The sequence below is a fragment of the Physeter macrocephalus genome, chromosome 12, assembly GCF_002837175.3.
Source record: "Physeter macrocephalus isolate SW-GA chromosome 12, ASM283717v5, whole genome shotgun sequence".
Lineage (NCBI taxonomy): Eukaryota > Metazoa > Chordata > Mammalia > Artiodactyla > Physeteridae > Physeter > Physeter macrocephalus.
In genome coordinates, this window is record NC_041225.1 from 50,312,022 (window position 1) to 50,328,526 (window position 16,505).

A 16,505-nucleotide genomic window follows, 5' to 3' on the forward strand; every position below is an offset into this window, starting at 1 on the left:
AGTCTATTTTATCTGATAATGAGTATTGCTACTCCAGCTTTCTTTTGATTTCCATTTGCATGGAATATCTTTTTCCATACCCTCACTTTCAGTCTGAATGTGTCCGTAGGTCTGAAGTGGGTCTCTCATAGACAGCATATATATGGGTCTTGTTTTTGTATCCATTCAGCAAACCTGTGTGTTTTGGTTGGAGCATTTAATCCATTCACGTTTAAGGTAATTATCAATATGTACGTTCCTATGACCATTTTCTTAATTGTTTCGGGTTTGTTTTTTTGTAGGTCCTTTTCTTCTCTTGTGTTTCCCACGTAGAGAAGTTCCTTTAGTATTTGTTGCAGAGCTCGTTTGATGGTGCTGAATTCTCTTAGCTTTTGCTTGTCCGTAAAGCTTTTGATTTCTCCATTGAATCTGAATGAGATCCTTGCTGGGTAGAGTAATCTTGGTTGTAATTTCTTCCCTTTCATCACTTCAAGTATATCATGCCCCTCCCTTCTGGCTTGTAGATTTTCTGCTGAGAAATCAGCTGTTAACCTTATGGGAGTTCCCTTGTGTGTTATTTGTCGTTTTTCCCTTGCTGCTTTTAATAATTTTTCTTTGTCTTTAATTTTTGCCAATTTGATTACTGTGTGTCTCGGAGTGTTTCTCCTTGGGTTTATCCTGTATGGGACTCGCTACGCTTCCTGGACTTGGGTGGCTATTTCTTTTCCCATGTTAGGGAAGTTTTCAACTATAATCTCTTCAAATATTTTCTCGGGTCCTTTCTCTCTTCTCCTTCTGTGACCCCTGTAATGCGAATGTTGTTACGTTTAATGTTGTCCCAGAGGTCTCTTTAGCTGTCTTCATTTCTTTTCATTCTTTTTTCTTTATTCTGTTCCACAGCAGTGAATTCCACCATTCTGTTTTCCAAGTCACTTATCTGTTCTACTGCCTCAGTTATTCTGCTGTTGATTCCTTCTAGTGTAGTTTTCATTTCACTTATTGTATTGTTCATCTCTGTTTGTTTGTTCTTTAATTCTTCTAGGTCTTTGTTAAACATTTCTTGCATCTTCTTGATCTTTGCCTCCATTCTTTTTCCGAGGTCCTGGATCATCTTCACTATCATTATTCTGAATTCTTTTTCTGGAAGGTTGCCTATTTCATTTAGTTGTTTTTCTGGGGTTTTATCTTGCTCCTTCATCTGGGTCATAGCCCTCTGCCTTTTCATCTTGTCTCTGTTTCTATGAATGTGGTTTTTGTTCCACAGGCTGCAGGATTGTAGTTCTTCTTGCTTCCAAGTCACTTATCTGTTCTACTGCCTCAGTTATTCTGCTGTTGATTCCTTCTAGTGTAGTTTTCATTTCACTTATTGTATTGTTCATCTCTGTTTGTTTGTTCTTTCATTCTTCTAGGTCTTTGTTAAACATTTCTTGCATCTTCTTGATCTTTGCCTCCATTCTTTTTCCGAGGTCCTGGATCATCTTCACTATCATTATTCTGAATTCTTTTTCTGGAAGGTTGCCTATTTCATTTAGTTGTTTTTCTGGGGTTTTATCTTGCTCCTTCATCTGGGTCATAGCCCTCTGCCTTTTCATCTTGTCTCTGTTTCTATGAATGTGGTTTTTGTTCCACAGGCTGCAGGATTGTAGTTCTTCTTGCTTCTGCTGTCTCCCCTCTGGTGGATGAGGCTATCTCTTAAATAGATTTTTGATTATTTTTTTCTTGAGTTTCTGCTATTGATGTGTCACATCATTGTGTTACTAGCAAAATAATAAATAATGTTTGAAAACGCAACAGTGAAAACTTAATAAATTGCTAATCTAATACAGAACTGTCATTTTCTAACCAGGAGCTGCTTTTTTTTTTTTTTTTTTGCGGTACACGGGCCTCTCACTGTTGCGGCCTCTCCCATTGTGGAGCACAGGCTCCAGACTCACAGGCTCAGCAGCCATGGCTCACGGGCCTAGCCACTCTGCGGCATGTGGGATCTTCCCGGACCAGGGCACGAACCCGTGTCCCCTGCATCGGCAGGCGGACTCTCAACCACTGCGCCACTAGGGAAGCCCACCAGGAGCTATTTTTGATCATTATATATGATGTAATGTGCGCGCGCACAAAGCCATCTGATACACCCAACTCCACAAAAAGAAATATAATTGATATAATTGCTAATTCTTCTTTTCTCTAAGTATTTGATAGGTAAAATTCTACATATAAGGAGTAAATAAATGAATAGGAAAATAAATAGACCAAAAATTTGCTGGTAAAGAAGAAAGCCTATCTAGGGATGCTTATTTTGATACTACAGCATACTCTTAAATAGGAAATTTTACTGTTTTCTCTCTTGTAATAGGACACTCTGTTCCTGCAGTTTTGCAGAGTACATTCCATGCCCAGGCCTGTGAAGAGCTTTTTAAACACCTGTGCATCAGTGGAACCCCAAAGATACGGTTACATACTGGTCTTCTACTGGTTCAACTCTGTGGTGGTGAAAGATGGTGGGGACAGTTTCTTTCTAATGTTCTTCAGGAACTGTACAATTCAGAGCAGCTTCTCATCTTTCCACAGGATAGGTAGGTCAGAAAATATTGGAGTAATTTGTTATTAGTGATTTATGCTTCCTGCAGTGTTCAGATTTGGAAATCTTGTGTATGTGGATACTGAGTGTGGAGAAATGAAATGAAGCATGTCTTTTCACAGTTTGAGGAATGCCCAGTGAAGGGCATATTGTAGAAGGTTCTACATGATGTAACTGGACTGTATTCTTTAGTTTCCTAACTGAATCTGTGGAGTTTATAGATCTGTGTTTACAAATATTTCCTATCAGATCATGTTACTTTATGTGTCAAATGTATATTTTTGAGTCTATGATATAGTTCTCTCTACTTGATTTCTTGTAGATAAAATTAGAAAATATAAGCAGTAGCTGAAAAAGAGCTAATTTTAACATTATACTTCCAGATATAAATCTTACTAATAACCAGATATTCTATCATTACTCTCTTAGATTACAAAGTGAATTATTTTTAAGATGAACACTTAAATTGATTCATATTGGTTATTTTATTTGTATCTTTTTTTTTTTTTAGGGTCTTCATGTTACTTTCCTGCATTGGTCAGAGATCACTTAGTAATAGTGGAGTATTAGAAAGCTTACTTAATCTGTTGGATAATTTACTGTCACCTCTTCAGCCGCAGTTACCCATGCATAGGAGGACAGAAGGTATTATTTAAATTAGTGATCTTTAGTAAAAACGTAAGATTCCTGTAAATACTGCCTTTATAAAATGACTAGTCTGAAATATTTATTTTACTCTTCATTTTGCTGCACACTTTAATATTTTTATGATGTAGACTTTTTAGAATGACCAGCCTTCGTGTGATTGACTTCCATATGGTTACTGCTTTTTAAAAATATGTTACCTTTTCTTTATGTGAATTTTGAACTTGGGAATTGTTGTGGGTATGTTGTTTTTATACTATCATAGTTAAAATCAAACTCTTGTGTTTAAGCTTTAAGGCAGCATTGCTGTTCTGATCATGGATAATGAGCTTCATTTGAGCAAGAAAATTGTTATTGGAATAAAAACTTTAGAGCATAGTTTAAAACTGTATGAATTATAACTCGAGAGACTTTTTAAATTTCAGTCACCTGTAAGTCTACAAATAGCTTCTCATACCTTGTTTTCTAGTTTATAAGTTATTACCTGTTAGATTCAAGCTACACTTATGAATCTATTTTTGTACCAAGAAACGTTTGTCAGGTCTTCCATTTGATTTGATGTGTTACTTCATTTTTGGCCATAGGTTTCAGTTTTGAGGCTTACTATAAATAAATATCAGTGTTCATAATTATATGGTGTGTTTTGGATTTATAAAATGTCTTAATTTTATAATTATTTTAACAGACTTCATTAGGATTCTTAGAGTCACCTGATTATTTTTTCTCCTCACATTTCTATACAGGAGTACTAGATATTCCCATGATCAGTTGGGTTGTTATGCTGGTGTCCAGGTTGCTGGATTATGTGGCAACTGTAGAAGACGAAGCAGCAGCTGCAAAGAAACCTTTGAATGGTAAAGACAGGGAGAGGTTTATGACAGGTATCAGAAGTTTATAATAATGTGTTGGTGGGGATTTTGAGTGACAACCCAGTTTTTCCAGAACTGGCATTGGGCTGGAGATTCCAGCTGTATGTAATTTATGTAAAATATTAATTAACTTTGCCCGGAATAACATACTTATAGGTGAAGTTTATAAAAAGGAAATCTGTGAAGAGTTATTGTATTTAGTTTAGTATATCATTCCATTTACTATTATAAAATGTTTCTACTAATTAACTACAAATGACTTTTATGCTTAGATATAGAAATTCTCAGATTTTTGCAAGCTGTAATCTTTCTTCATAAGCTTAAAGCACAGAAAAATTTTTAAATGAAAGACAAAGTGCAAGACAAATTGTTTTCTTCTCCTCTTCCAAGTTAACAAGACTTGATGAAGTAGCTACATCTAATATGTAAATACAGATAGTAAGTGCCATAAAACTTAGAATTTTATACATTATTAGGATTATAATATTTAAAAAAGGTCACTTGAGATGTTTTATAGGTATAAGATGTTACAGAAAAACCTGAATGAACTTTTTGGCCAGCCCAGTAAATCAGTTGTTTATGGTACACATTATGTTTGAGAATAGGGTGGGGAATTCTTGTCATGTACAGGGAATTTTTTTAAACAACTGCTATATGTCTCAGTTATAGGATGTAGAATTAAGACACAATTAAATAGGACTACCTGTAAAGTTGGAATGTAACAGATGGTATGGGAGGACTTAGTTTTTATTTACAGTATTCATGTATTATGGAAATACATTAGAAGACATTTTTTTAGGGCTTGAAGAATTTGAATTGACTTGACAAAAGGATAATAGAGAACAGAAAAAGATGTCATTAGGTTAAGCAGACATGAAAAAAATCATTGAGGATGGTTAGAGTGTGGGATTAAGCCTGAACTGAGCAGAGTGACAAGGAATAATCTGGACACATTCCAAAATGAGAATAAGTAGAGCTACACAGCATGGTTTTTGAACTATCCAACTTTATTTTTGCAGTCATTGAATCAGATTATTGAGTATCCCTTTTTTTGGGTCCCTGCACAAAAAGCATATGGGTTCGAAATAGGCAATAGTGAGCATTTTGTTGTTACAGTTGAGCTACATCAAAGTTGTGTTGTACAGAGATGAATTTTAAACAGTTGTGGAGAAAGTTGGCTGTTAATGAAAGGATTGGAGGCAGAGAGAACTGTGGTCTTAAAGTCATTTAGGATCTAGGTTAACTTTTCTAAGGTCAGATGTTCTTAGCAATTTCTTTATGATGGTTTCCTTAATTTTTTAAAAAATTGCTTTGTCGTTATTGACACATTTATCATTTTATGTTTTCTGGGTGTGAATAGTACTTTAAAATCACATTTAACAGAATTATTAATACAACTTTTCCTTGCCCTGTAGGTAACCAGTGGAGTTTTATTAATAATAATCTGCACACCCAGAACATAAATAGGTCTTCCAAAGGCAGCAGTAGCCTTGATAGATTATATTCCAGAAAAATAAGAAAGCAGCTAGTTCATCATAAACAGGTAATTTTCAGTATTGTGTTTGTTTGTTTGGTTGGTTTGTTTTAATGTTTGAGACATTGCATGAAATAGACTCGCCATCAGATGTTAGGTATGATATTTAATGAACTAGTTAATTTAGGGAAATTATTTGAGTCTGAGTTTCCTTATTTGTAAGATGGCAACAATATGTAGTTTACAGATTTTTGGTAATGTCCTTTAAACTGTAGGGACTTCCCTGGCGGTCCAGTGGTTAAGACTTCGCCTTCCAATGCAGGGGTTGTGGGTTTAATCCCTGGGAGCTAAGATACCACGTGCCTCACCAAAAAACCACGTGCCAAAAAACCAAAACATAAAAAAACAGAAGCAATATTGTAACAAATTCAATAAAGACTTTTAAAATGGTACACATCAAAAAACAAAAAAAACAAAAAAACTGTCTACCTCTTCACATGTCTATTACTACCATTCTAAGTGCAGCTGTCATTTGCCTAGTCGGAAGGCCTACCTGCCTTTGTTCTTTCTCAATCCAATCCATTTTTCATGCTGCCCCTACAGAGTTCTTTTAGATACAAACCTAATCATATCACTCCTTCTCTGAATTATTAGTGGTTTCCAGTTGAACTTTCAATGATGGTCAAACTCCTTAACATAGCTTTAGTATATCTATCATCTGCCCATCTAACTTTCAGGTTTGAATTTTGGTCTAGCCATATTGAATGTGGGTTCCTGGACCACCTACACCAGTTTTTTCATCCAGGATTTTAGTATGTGCTTATCCCCCATCCCTCCCCTCCTTCCCACCAACTACTGAATTTACTGTTTTGCTTGGATAATCTAACTTATTTTTCAGATGTTAGTTCACATTCACTTCCTCAAAGACGTTTTCCCTGGTTTCTCAGTTATTATCCCATAAAATATGTTCCCCATGTACCCTATATTTTTCCTTTCATTATATTTATCATACTTTTTTGTTGGGATTCTTTTATTTTATTAACCTGAGTTTATAGCTGATGTCAGATTCTTCTGAGCCAGTTCTTTATTTTAGTTATATTTTAAAACGTGTCTTCCTCTTTGTTTTACAATATATACAGTAATATATACTATATCTTTGATACCCGGTATAGAGCCTAGTGTGTCATCTAAAAATATTTGTATAATTGATTTAAGATGAAATGAGATTTTATAAGAAAGCCTTTAAGATCTGAGAGTTTGTGAAAGCTTTTGGGCTTTTTAAAAAACATGAACTCAGCAATAAATTATTTAGTTTTACTACTGAGTTTTTCAACTATGAGCAACTATTGGCCTTTTGCAAGAAAAATGATGTGAAGCTTTTCCCTCAACTCCTTTTTCCATTTGAGACTCCTAACTAATTTTAGGTGGTACTAATAATCAGCTAAAATTTCAAATTCAGCTAAAATTTATCAAGCACTTAATGATTATATTTGCTGTGTTTACTTTAGGATATGAAGATGGAAAACAAACCTAGAAATGATCCAGTGGATTTTTCTTAGTAGTATTTTACTATTTTATGCTTTATAAAGGACATTTTTGGGACAGTTAGCAAAACTTAAAAGTGGGTCTGAGGAATAGTTAGTTGTTAGTAGTGCATGTTACTTTGATTTTAGTGGTTGTATTATAGTTTGTAGGAGAAGGGTCTTGTTCTAGGAAATACACATTAAAGTATTCGGGGGTGATTGGTCATCAGGTTGCCAACTTATTCTCAGATAGTTAGGGAAAAAATATCTTTGTATGGCAATATAAATTATTGATTAAGATTGTGGTTGTTTCAAAATAAAGATTATATTTTTTCTTGATTGCAGTTGTTGTATATGTTAATTGTGGAACTTTTGGAACAATTTTCTGAAAATACTCATTTGTTCTTCTCACATTCACATACCATGTATTGATTATTTAATACATGTGCATGCTGGTTTTAATTTATGATACATTTGTCTTCATATATGGAGATAACAGCCAAATGGATATTTCTTTATAATATAATGTTAGCTCTTTTTCTTGCTGATAACAAAAATATGTAGCAACAGTAGAGATTTAGGAAATATTCCTTGAAAAGGTAGATTAAGTTCTTAACTAAATTGTGCATTTATAATTATGGCTATCATGTTCTGGTGACTTTCTGTTTAGAGTAATGTTCTGCATAATGGATATATGGCAAAGTGGTTTTGTCATTCAGCAGATTTTCAAGGTCTTTCTAGGCAGAAATTTTTTTCTCCTTGTTGGTCTGTTCATTTCAACCTACTAGTGGTTGCCAGGGGTAGGGATGGGGCAGATAGGATAGGAGGGAGGAGGGTGGGCAGCATAAAAAGACAACATGAGGAAACCTTGTGATGGTGATGGTGTATAGAATTAACTGTAGTGGTGGATACCTGAACCAACAAATTGGGTAAAGTGTACAAGAGATCTCTGCATTATTTTTTTACAACTGCATGTGAATTTACAGTTAGTTACTGCAATAAACTTTTTAATTAATTAAAAACATAGACATACCAAAAAATGTTCTTCTTTTGAAGGAGATTCGCATAAAAGCCAAGCTAAAAATATTGTACAATAAACGTATTTTCCCCATGTATTTAAAAATAATTCTTTTCCTCTGTTTAAAAAATACTCCATCCGTCAATCTCATTAGTGGCTTACATAAAAAAGTATTCCAGTTATTTCCCTTCTCCCATGGGTAAGAAATTGATTACTTCTTAATTACAACACAGGGAGATCTTTTATTTGGAATTTGGAAGTGATTTTTTTTTTTTTTTTTTTTTTTTTTTTGTGGTATGCGGGCCTCCCTCTGCTGTGGCCTCTCCCGTTGCGGAGCACAGGCTCCGGACGCGCAGGCTCAGCGGCCATGGCTCACGGGCCCAGCCGCTCCGCGGCACGTGGGATCCTCCCAGACCGGGGCGCGAACCCGGTTCCCCTGCACCGGCAGGCGGACGCGCAACCACTGCGCCACCAGGGAAGCCCCTGGAAGTGATTTTTAAAAAATCAGCAACATAGTTTAAACTAGATTTTTCAGAGAATTACTTATTCCATTCGTTTGATGTATGGATTCTGAGGAGTATAATAATTTACTTTGTTGTTTTTAACACTGTTAACTATAAGATTAACTTTTTTTTTTTTAAGCAACTTAACTTACTAAAAGCAAAACAGAAGGCTTTGGTGGAACAGATGGAAAAAGAAAAAATACAAAGCAACAAAGGATCATCATATAAACTTCTGGTAGAGCAAGCAAAATTAAAGCAGGCCACCTCAAAGGTATGATCTTTACTTTTAAATGTAATTATCTTAGAAAAGTCACCCTCCCTTTTAGTATTTTAAGTTACTTGAATAGTTAAGTATTTTTAGTAAATGATCGGGAAACTTTATGTTATTCTGCTTATCAACAAAAATCTATTCTATGTACCTTTTTTGGAAAAGTAGCTTTTAACTCAAGTAAATATATGATTAATGTGGGCTTAAAGTATTTTTCTAGTGTATTTCCTTTAAAGTGGATTGTGTTCCAGTAAATTGAAGATAAAAGGACTCAGGAAATACATGGTTTTCCTAATGTGTCCTTTCTAAGTGAAAATTAAGTTCAACGATTTATAAATAAAATTTTTAAAAATAATGATTTTTTTTTAATTTGGGGGATAACATACGTAGCAACCAAGTTTACATATTGTGTTTCTATAAATATGAAATTACAGTTACTCCATCAGAGTTTGAAATGAATTAATACTCTGTACTTAGTATATATAGGTTTCTTTACCATTCAGTTTTTATGATTACATTTAGGATGTTTTGGTAATATTTATTTAAGGTGTTAGACTTGACCTGATGTAGCCTTTCTATAGAATTTCACCTTTCTGAAATTCTGTTATGTATCTGATACCTTACTTTAAAATAGGACAGGAGGTATATTGGTCAGTATAGTTTTTAATAATCTTTTTGAAGCTTATGGTTTGCCTAAACATTTTGTTCTTTAGAAGTTGTAAGTTTTCTGAGTGAATATTTTCATTTCACAAATAAAGTTGTACTGAAAGAATTTTCATTCAAAGAATTTTCATTCAATAAACAGTGGTTTAAATATTGTAAATTTCTGTGTACAGCACTTTAAGGATTTAATTCGATTACGTCGGACAGCAGAGTGGTCTCGTTCTAATTTAGACACAGAAGTTACAACAACAAAGGAAAGCCCAGAGATAGAACCGCTTCCATTTACCCTGGCCCATGAACGTTGTATTTCAGTAGTCCAGAAACTTGTCCTTTTTCTCCTCTCCATGGATTTTACATGCCATGCAGATCTCTTATTATTTGTTTGTAAGGTAAGTAAATGAATAGGCATAATTTATAATTACAGACTTAGTAAGAAAAAGAAATAAGAAAAAATGCAGTTTTTAATTGATTTTTAAGAGAAATAAAAGTGCTTTCACTGGTTTTCCTTTTATGCAGTTTAGCTTTTTTTTTAACGTGCCTTGAAAGGTTTTAAAAATATTTTGGCACTTATTCCTTAGGAGACCTAATGTATATTTTTAATCTAGTTAAAACTAGATTAATGTAGATTTGAAATGTAAGTAATGTGGGTATGTCTATCTACAGCCTACCTTTTGTCTATTTATTAGGATAGGAAATCTACAAACGAGTGTCAGATTATAGCAATGAAGGGTGTATTAATGCCCTGAAAGCTTTCCTGTAGCATATTCATTGCTTATAGAAATTATTTTAAACTATTCAACTCAGGTTTTTACCTGGATTTTAATATTTGATCCATGAAATTACATTTCTTTTGCATTTACATCAGATAATTATTTTGACATCAAAAGCATATCTCATTGAAAGCAGTTACTTCAACGCTTTATTTTTGGAGAAAACATATTTAATTGCTATTTAAGTGTATGATTTTATAAAATGTATTACAGGTTCTTGCACGCATTGCGAATGCCACGAGGCCAACTATACATCTGTGTGAGATTGTGAATGAACCCCAACTGGAAAGACTGCTATTACTTTTGGTTGGAACTGACTTCAATAGAGGAGATATATCTTGGGGTGGTGCTTGGGCTCAATATTCCTTAACTTGTATGCTACAGGATATTTTAGCAGGTTTGTTAGGATTTATTTTTAATAAGGTATGTCAAAATTAGCTTGTCGCTGCTTGACTAATCTTTAAAGGAAACTGTGAGCTCCTCAAAAGTTTAAAGTGTCTCTTTCATGTTATAGCAGTAGCAACCATTTAGAATTACTTTTGAGTTTAATTATGTTGACACTTGGTGATAAATGCAAGTTTTTATGGAGGAGTTAGGTTACAGAGTACAGGGATATTGGAGCTAGTCAGCTTCCTTATTAATAACCAGCAGTGAGCTGCTTCCTAATTCTTTATGTGCACTTGAGGAAGGCACTCCCTGCTCCTCAGTTTTTTCATCTGTACAATAAGGATAATAAAAGTGTCTTTCTTATGAAGTTATTTTGATGAATAAGTGAGTTAATGTGTGTAAAGTGATTATAATAACTCCTTGTTCATATTGCACATTTTGTGTTTGCTATTAGTTAGCATTTGAAGGTAATGCAGTGAGCCCTAGCATTTTCTTGGGTAGGTGTGGACTCATTTGCCTCAGAATCTTTTGTGGTTGGTAGAGTACACATGCTAGTCTCAATACTGGACGAAAAACTATGTTTTGGATGTCTGTTTACTAATTACTAAAGCAGTTAGGATGCTCTTCTTACCTACAGGAGAATTGCTGGCTCCAGTAGCTGCAGAAGCCATGGAGGAAGGAACAGTGAATGATGATGTAGGTGCAACAGCTGGTGACTCTGATGACTGCCTGCAGCAGTCTTCAGCTCAGTTGCTGGAAACTATAGATGAACCTTTGACACATGATATAACAGGTACATTCTTTAAATTTTTTACTTAAAATATCCCTAGCTCTTTTTTAAAAAAATGAAACATGTTTCAAAATTAAGAATATTAATGAAGTATAAAATTAAGTTTTATATTAGGTCTTTGGCCTTAGTAACCATATGTTATTTTTCTGATAAGTATGTTTTGCTTTGATTCTCTGAATGCATATTAAAATAAAATGGTATCCTTTCACAGGGTCTGTGTTATCTTGATATGGTCTTATTTGGCTATGTTGAAAGAATTACAACCTAGAAAACAGTTAAAGATACAAAGTGGTAAAGATAGCAAGGCTCTTGTTTTGTTTTTTCTTTTTTCTTTGTTTTCTGCCTTTTCAAAAACTATAATGTGTATCTTAGCATGTACAGTCCTTTGTGGTGTACTCCCTACTTTTGAAGACTGTTTTGCAATGCTGTGGTCATTTCATCTGTTTCATTCCTTAAACTTAGATTCTCTCATGATTTTATCCTTTCTGTCTGATAGTCCCTTTATCTGGAGTAGACTTTCTTCTCTAGTTTGCATGATGAACTTCTTATCTAAGATTCCCATAAAGCATGCCCTCCTCCAAGAAGCTTTTTCCATTACCACCAGCAATGCTGGAGACTGCTGTCGGTGCTGCCTGCAGCGCTGCCTACGTTCTAGATTGTCTCTGATAGCACCTATCATATTGTAGTTGGTTTAATTTCTGTAGTGTACCCTCACCTCTGAACCTCTGTTAATTTGTTGGAGGGTGGACATTTGTTTTATTAATCTTTATATACTCAGACCCTAATACAAGCTAGTATTTTCTTAGTATTCTATAAATATATGTTGAATAATAGAGGGTGGGAAGGGAAGGAAGATAAGAGTTGTAAGGCATAAAAGGCTAGTTAAAAATTTGGAGTCATCTGAGAGCAAAATCATTTCCAATTCATGATAGAAAAATAAGGTGAATAGCAGTCTTAAAACTGAAATCTTTGCTTTTCACTTTAATACCTGGTGTTATTTCCTTAACTACTGGATGTAATATAATGAATTACATATTGGAGGCAATAAAATGAATAACACTGTTCATTCTAGAAATGGTTAATGATTATTTTTAACAACAAAGTTTATGTAACTTGATTCAACGAGGATTAATCGTACGGTCTTTTCCCCTAGGAAGTCACATATTATTGCACTGGTGTTTTTGATGGTGTGTTATAGGGTGATATATTTGCATACTTACGCTTAATTGTCAGGTATAAAAATTTAGAGATTTTTGTATCAGTAGAAACATATATATTATGTATAAGTAAATTAACTTTTTCTGTAATTAAAAGCAATATATTGGTTAAATTTTATGTTACATACTCTGACAAAAAAAATCACTTTCAATTATTTGAAGGTGCACCTCCTCTTTCCTCTTTGGAAAAAGATAAAGAAATTGATCTTGAGCTACTTCAGGATCTAATGGAAGTTGACATTGATCCTTTAGATATTGATTTGGAAAAGGATCCTCTTGCAGCCAAAGTTTTTAAGGTACGATATAGTAGAGTATTCTTTGCAATTAAAACCTTTCATCTTATACTTCTGGTTTATTAATTACTTAAAAGAGGAAAGTATACACCTAATGTAACCCATTATTTAGCTTACTCAAAATTAAATTCCTCTAGGTACTATAGTAGATTTTTTATAGAACTAGTGGAATAGTATTTGGAGAACTTACATCATTTTATTAATATAGCCACTAACATTATCTTATATGATAATAAGAACCACTAATAAGCATGGGAGGTATGGTTATGGACTATTGACATTTCAAGCAGCATGTAAGCTTATCCAAGTTGAGTTCATTGCAGAATCTACTTCTTTGTTAGCTGCTACTTTTTCTAAAGGAGATACCTCCCTAATACTTTATTTTGGTTCATTTTTTGTGTAAGAGATTTTATTAAAGATGCTAATTACCTCTCAGAGTCTAACAAATAAGGTCTTTTTAGATTTGGGGATAAAATGGAGAGAATATTGTGAACCATTCCTTTAATCATTAAGATTATGTTTTAGAAATTTAAAGGGTAAGGAGAATGTTTATTTTGTAGCCCTGTTTGACTTTAGGTAATGTAAATAATATGTCACTCTTCATGAAGAGGCAAAAATAAACCACAGTTTTTTCCTATTCTTTTAAGCCAATAAGCAGTACATGGTATGACTATTGGGGTGCTGATTATGGCACCTACAATTACAACCCATACATAGGAGGTCTTGGAATTCCTGTAGCAAAGCCACCAGCAAATACAGAGAAGAATGGATCACAGACAGTTAGTGTTTCAGTGTCTCAGGGTAAGTGTGTGTTCATATTTTAAGGCATAAGCTATTCTTAAAACAAGTCCTCAATTTACGTATTCTTTGTCTCCTGAGAATTTGATCCTGAGTGTTTGCTAAGAGGGTTTGTTATTGCAGGGGTGCCGTGAGAGTGACTGTCACTCAGAGCTGTGTGTCAGTCAGTTTAGAAGAGCTTCTGTTTATGGTCCATTTTTTGTTTCTCAGAATAACACTTTGCAAAATATATTTGTGAGTTGAGTGGGTTTGCTGGTGGTTTTAATTAATTGTGCTTCCTTTTATTTTTATTGTTAATAATAAATTTATATTTTATTTGTAAACAGAATGAAATCACGTTGAGTATTATTTTTGCACTCTTCTAGTCACATAGAGTGTATAACTTTTTTTAAAATAAAATCTTTTCTTAAATTTTGAGATAGTCATACATTTACTGAAAAGTTGCAAGTGTAATACAGAGAACATTTGTCATCCTGACCCATTTGGGAGTAAGTTGGTAATCTGATGTTTTTTTGTTTTATTTTGTTTGTTTTACAAAGCAGAACATTTCTTCTACATAAACACATCAGGAAGCACAATCCATCAAAATCAGGAAATTAACATTAGTAACTTTAAGACCCCATTCAGGTTTCAGCAGTTGTGTCTAAGTAATGCCCTTTATGCAAAATGATCCAGTACAAAATTGTGCGTTGCATTTACAGTTGACACTTGAATAAGGTGGGGGTTGGGGGCCCACTCCCACACAGTTGAAAGTCTGTGTATAACTTTACAGTTGGCCCTCTGTCTCCAAAGTTTTGCATCCATGCATTCAACCAACTATGGATGGTGCAGTACATATTTATTGAAAAAAATTCATGTATAAGTGGACTCATGTGGCTCAAACTGTGTTGTTCAAGCATCAACCATAATTATCATATCTCTTCAGTCTTATTCAGTCTGCCACACTTTGTCAGAGGTAACTTTCATGACCTTGGTGCTTTTGATGTTGATAGGCCAGTTGTTCAGTAGAATGTCCCTCAATTTGGGTTTGTATGCTATTTCTTCACAATTAGATTGTGGTCATGTGTTTTTGGCAGAAATATCAAGAAAGTGTACTGCTCAGGTTTTCTTACTGCATCCTATTAGGTGGCTCATGATTTTAATTTGGACCACTGCTGGTGGTTTTAAGTTTAATTACTTGATAAAGGAGATGTCTACCAATATTTTCCAGTGAAAAGTTATTCTTTTCCCTTTTGTAAAAAAATTTTGATGGGTTGGAGTGGCAGAATAATACTTGGAATCTGTTCTTTTTTTAAAAAGTTATTAATTTATTCACTTAGTTTTGAATAGACCAGTGGTTTCCTATTTTATTCAGTGGGTTATAATTTGTTATCATTATTTTTTTGTTTTTATTGAGGTAAATTCAAGAGATCATAAAATTTTCCATTTTAGCCATTTTTAAGTGTACAATTCTGTGGCATTAAGTACATTCGCAGTGTTGTCATTATTTGTTTTGATGTTCAAAATGTCCCAGATTTGACCCATGGTATCTCCTTTAATCTAGTCTCTGTCTTTTTGAAATGTCTTCATCTTTCTTTGAACACTTCCCTGTTTTCTGGCATAACAAAATGCCCCAGGCTCATCATTTACTTTCCCTTCCCCAGACTGGGAATTAGCCACTTCATGGACAAAAATGATATTTCAAAACCTTTTAGTGGAGAAATGTGATTAAGAATTCAAGATTTGAGTACTAGATATACTTGCTGTTAATTTTTGGCTGTTCCACACTCTCTCGATGGACAAATCTAGGGAGTGTGTACACTCATTTGTGTTTATATTTATTTCTATATTTGTCTGTCTGTCTATCCGTCTAGAATGCCATGCGTCCACGCTGATATATCAGTTAATCTAACAGTGATCTCCTCCATAAGCTTCATATTAGTTTTTTCCTTTTCCATATTTCTCTTTTCTCTGATAGTGAGGTACCTGATTCTCATTATTCTTAATTTATTTGCTTCCATTGTCATTACTTCACTTACTTGATCTACCTCTCTTTATATATCTACTCTCCCATCTCTAACCTCCTTTGCACAGATGTTGTTACCTGCTGTAACTCTGATACCCCATGCCAGGTTGTTCTGACGTGAAGATACACTCCTCACCCTGTTTTGGGTTCAGATGTCAACATTTTATTGTAGGAAGTAGGACGTGAATAATAATTATCAAATAGGTTTTGTTTTTTCTTTTAATTGCTTTCTGTAGCCCTAGATGCTCGCCTAGAAGTTGGACTTGAACAACAAGCAGAACTTATGTTGAAAATGATGTCAACCCTAGAAGCAGATTCCATTTTACAGGCATTAACAAATACATCTCCTACCTGTGAGTAAAAGTTACCATTCTTAAAGTATTACCTTGAACAGTTCATCTCCTGATTATTTTCAGGTGCACTCAGTAAGGATGGATTTTTAAATTCTCCCTTGCTAAGTTAGTAGGAAATTGAGAAATAAGACAAAGGATTAATGAATCAGGAGAGCAGAGGGGGAACAAAATACCTCCATGTAGTGTTTATAAGTTCAGTCCAAAAACCTGAGTCATGTTTTTGTTATTGTGGTGGTGTGTGGTTAATGAAATTCCTGGGGGAGCCTGCATAGCTAGCTGCCTGGGAGTTTGTTGCATTATATCCAAATTTATGATAAAGTGGGTTTCTTTTTTTTTTTTTTTTTTTTTTTTGCGGTACGCGGGCCTCTCACTGTT

General features: G+C 34.2%; 1 protein-coding gene across 6 annotated transcripts in view; it reads left to right on the forward strand.

Moving 5' to 3' along the window:
- Window positions 1-16,505, forward strand: part of BIRC6 (baculoviral IAP repeat containing 6) — a 249,625-nt gene that overhangs the window by 106,211 nt on the left and 126,909 nt on the right. For all 6 annotated transcript variants that reach the window (XR_008618874.1, XM_055089099.1, XM_055089101.1 and 3 more), the window contains 11 exons: window positions 2,330-2,549; window positions 3,066-3,199; window positions 3,943-4,080; window positions 5,484-5,611; window positions 8,726-8,857; window positions 9,691-9,906; window positions 10,501-10,684; window positions 11,312-11,467; window positions 12,844-12,977; window positions 13,622-13,775; window positions 16,014-16,130. Coding sequence is in view for 5 of the 6 variants with exons in the window: in XM_055089099.1 (XP_054945074.1) it covers window positions 2,330-2,549; window positions 3,066-3,199; window positions 3,943-4,080; window positions 5,484-5,611; window positions 8,726-8,857; window positions 9,691-9,906; window positions 10,501-10,684; window positions 11,312-11,467; window positions 12,844-12,977; window positions 13,622-13,775; window positions 16,014-16,130 (1,713 nt within the window). In the remaining variant the exon portion in view is untranslated. The remainder of the gene's footprint in view (window positions 1-2,329; window positions 2,550-3,065; window positions 3,200-3,942; window positions 4,081-5,483; window positions 5,612-8,725; window positions 8,858-9,690; window positions 9,907-10,500; window positions 10,685-11,311; window positions 11,468-12,843; window positions 12,978-13,621; window positions 13,776-16,013; window positions 16,131-16,505) is intronic.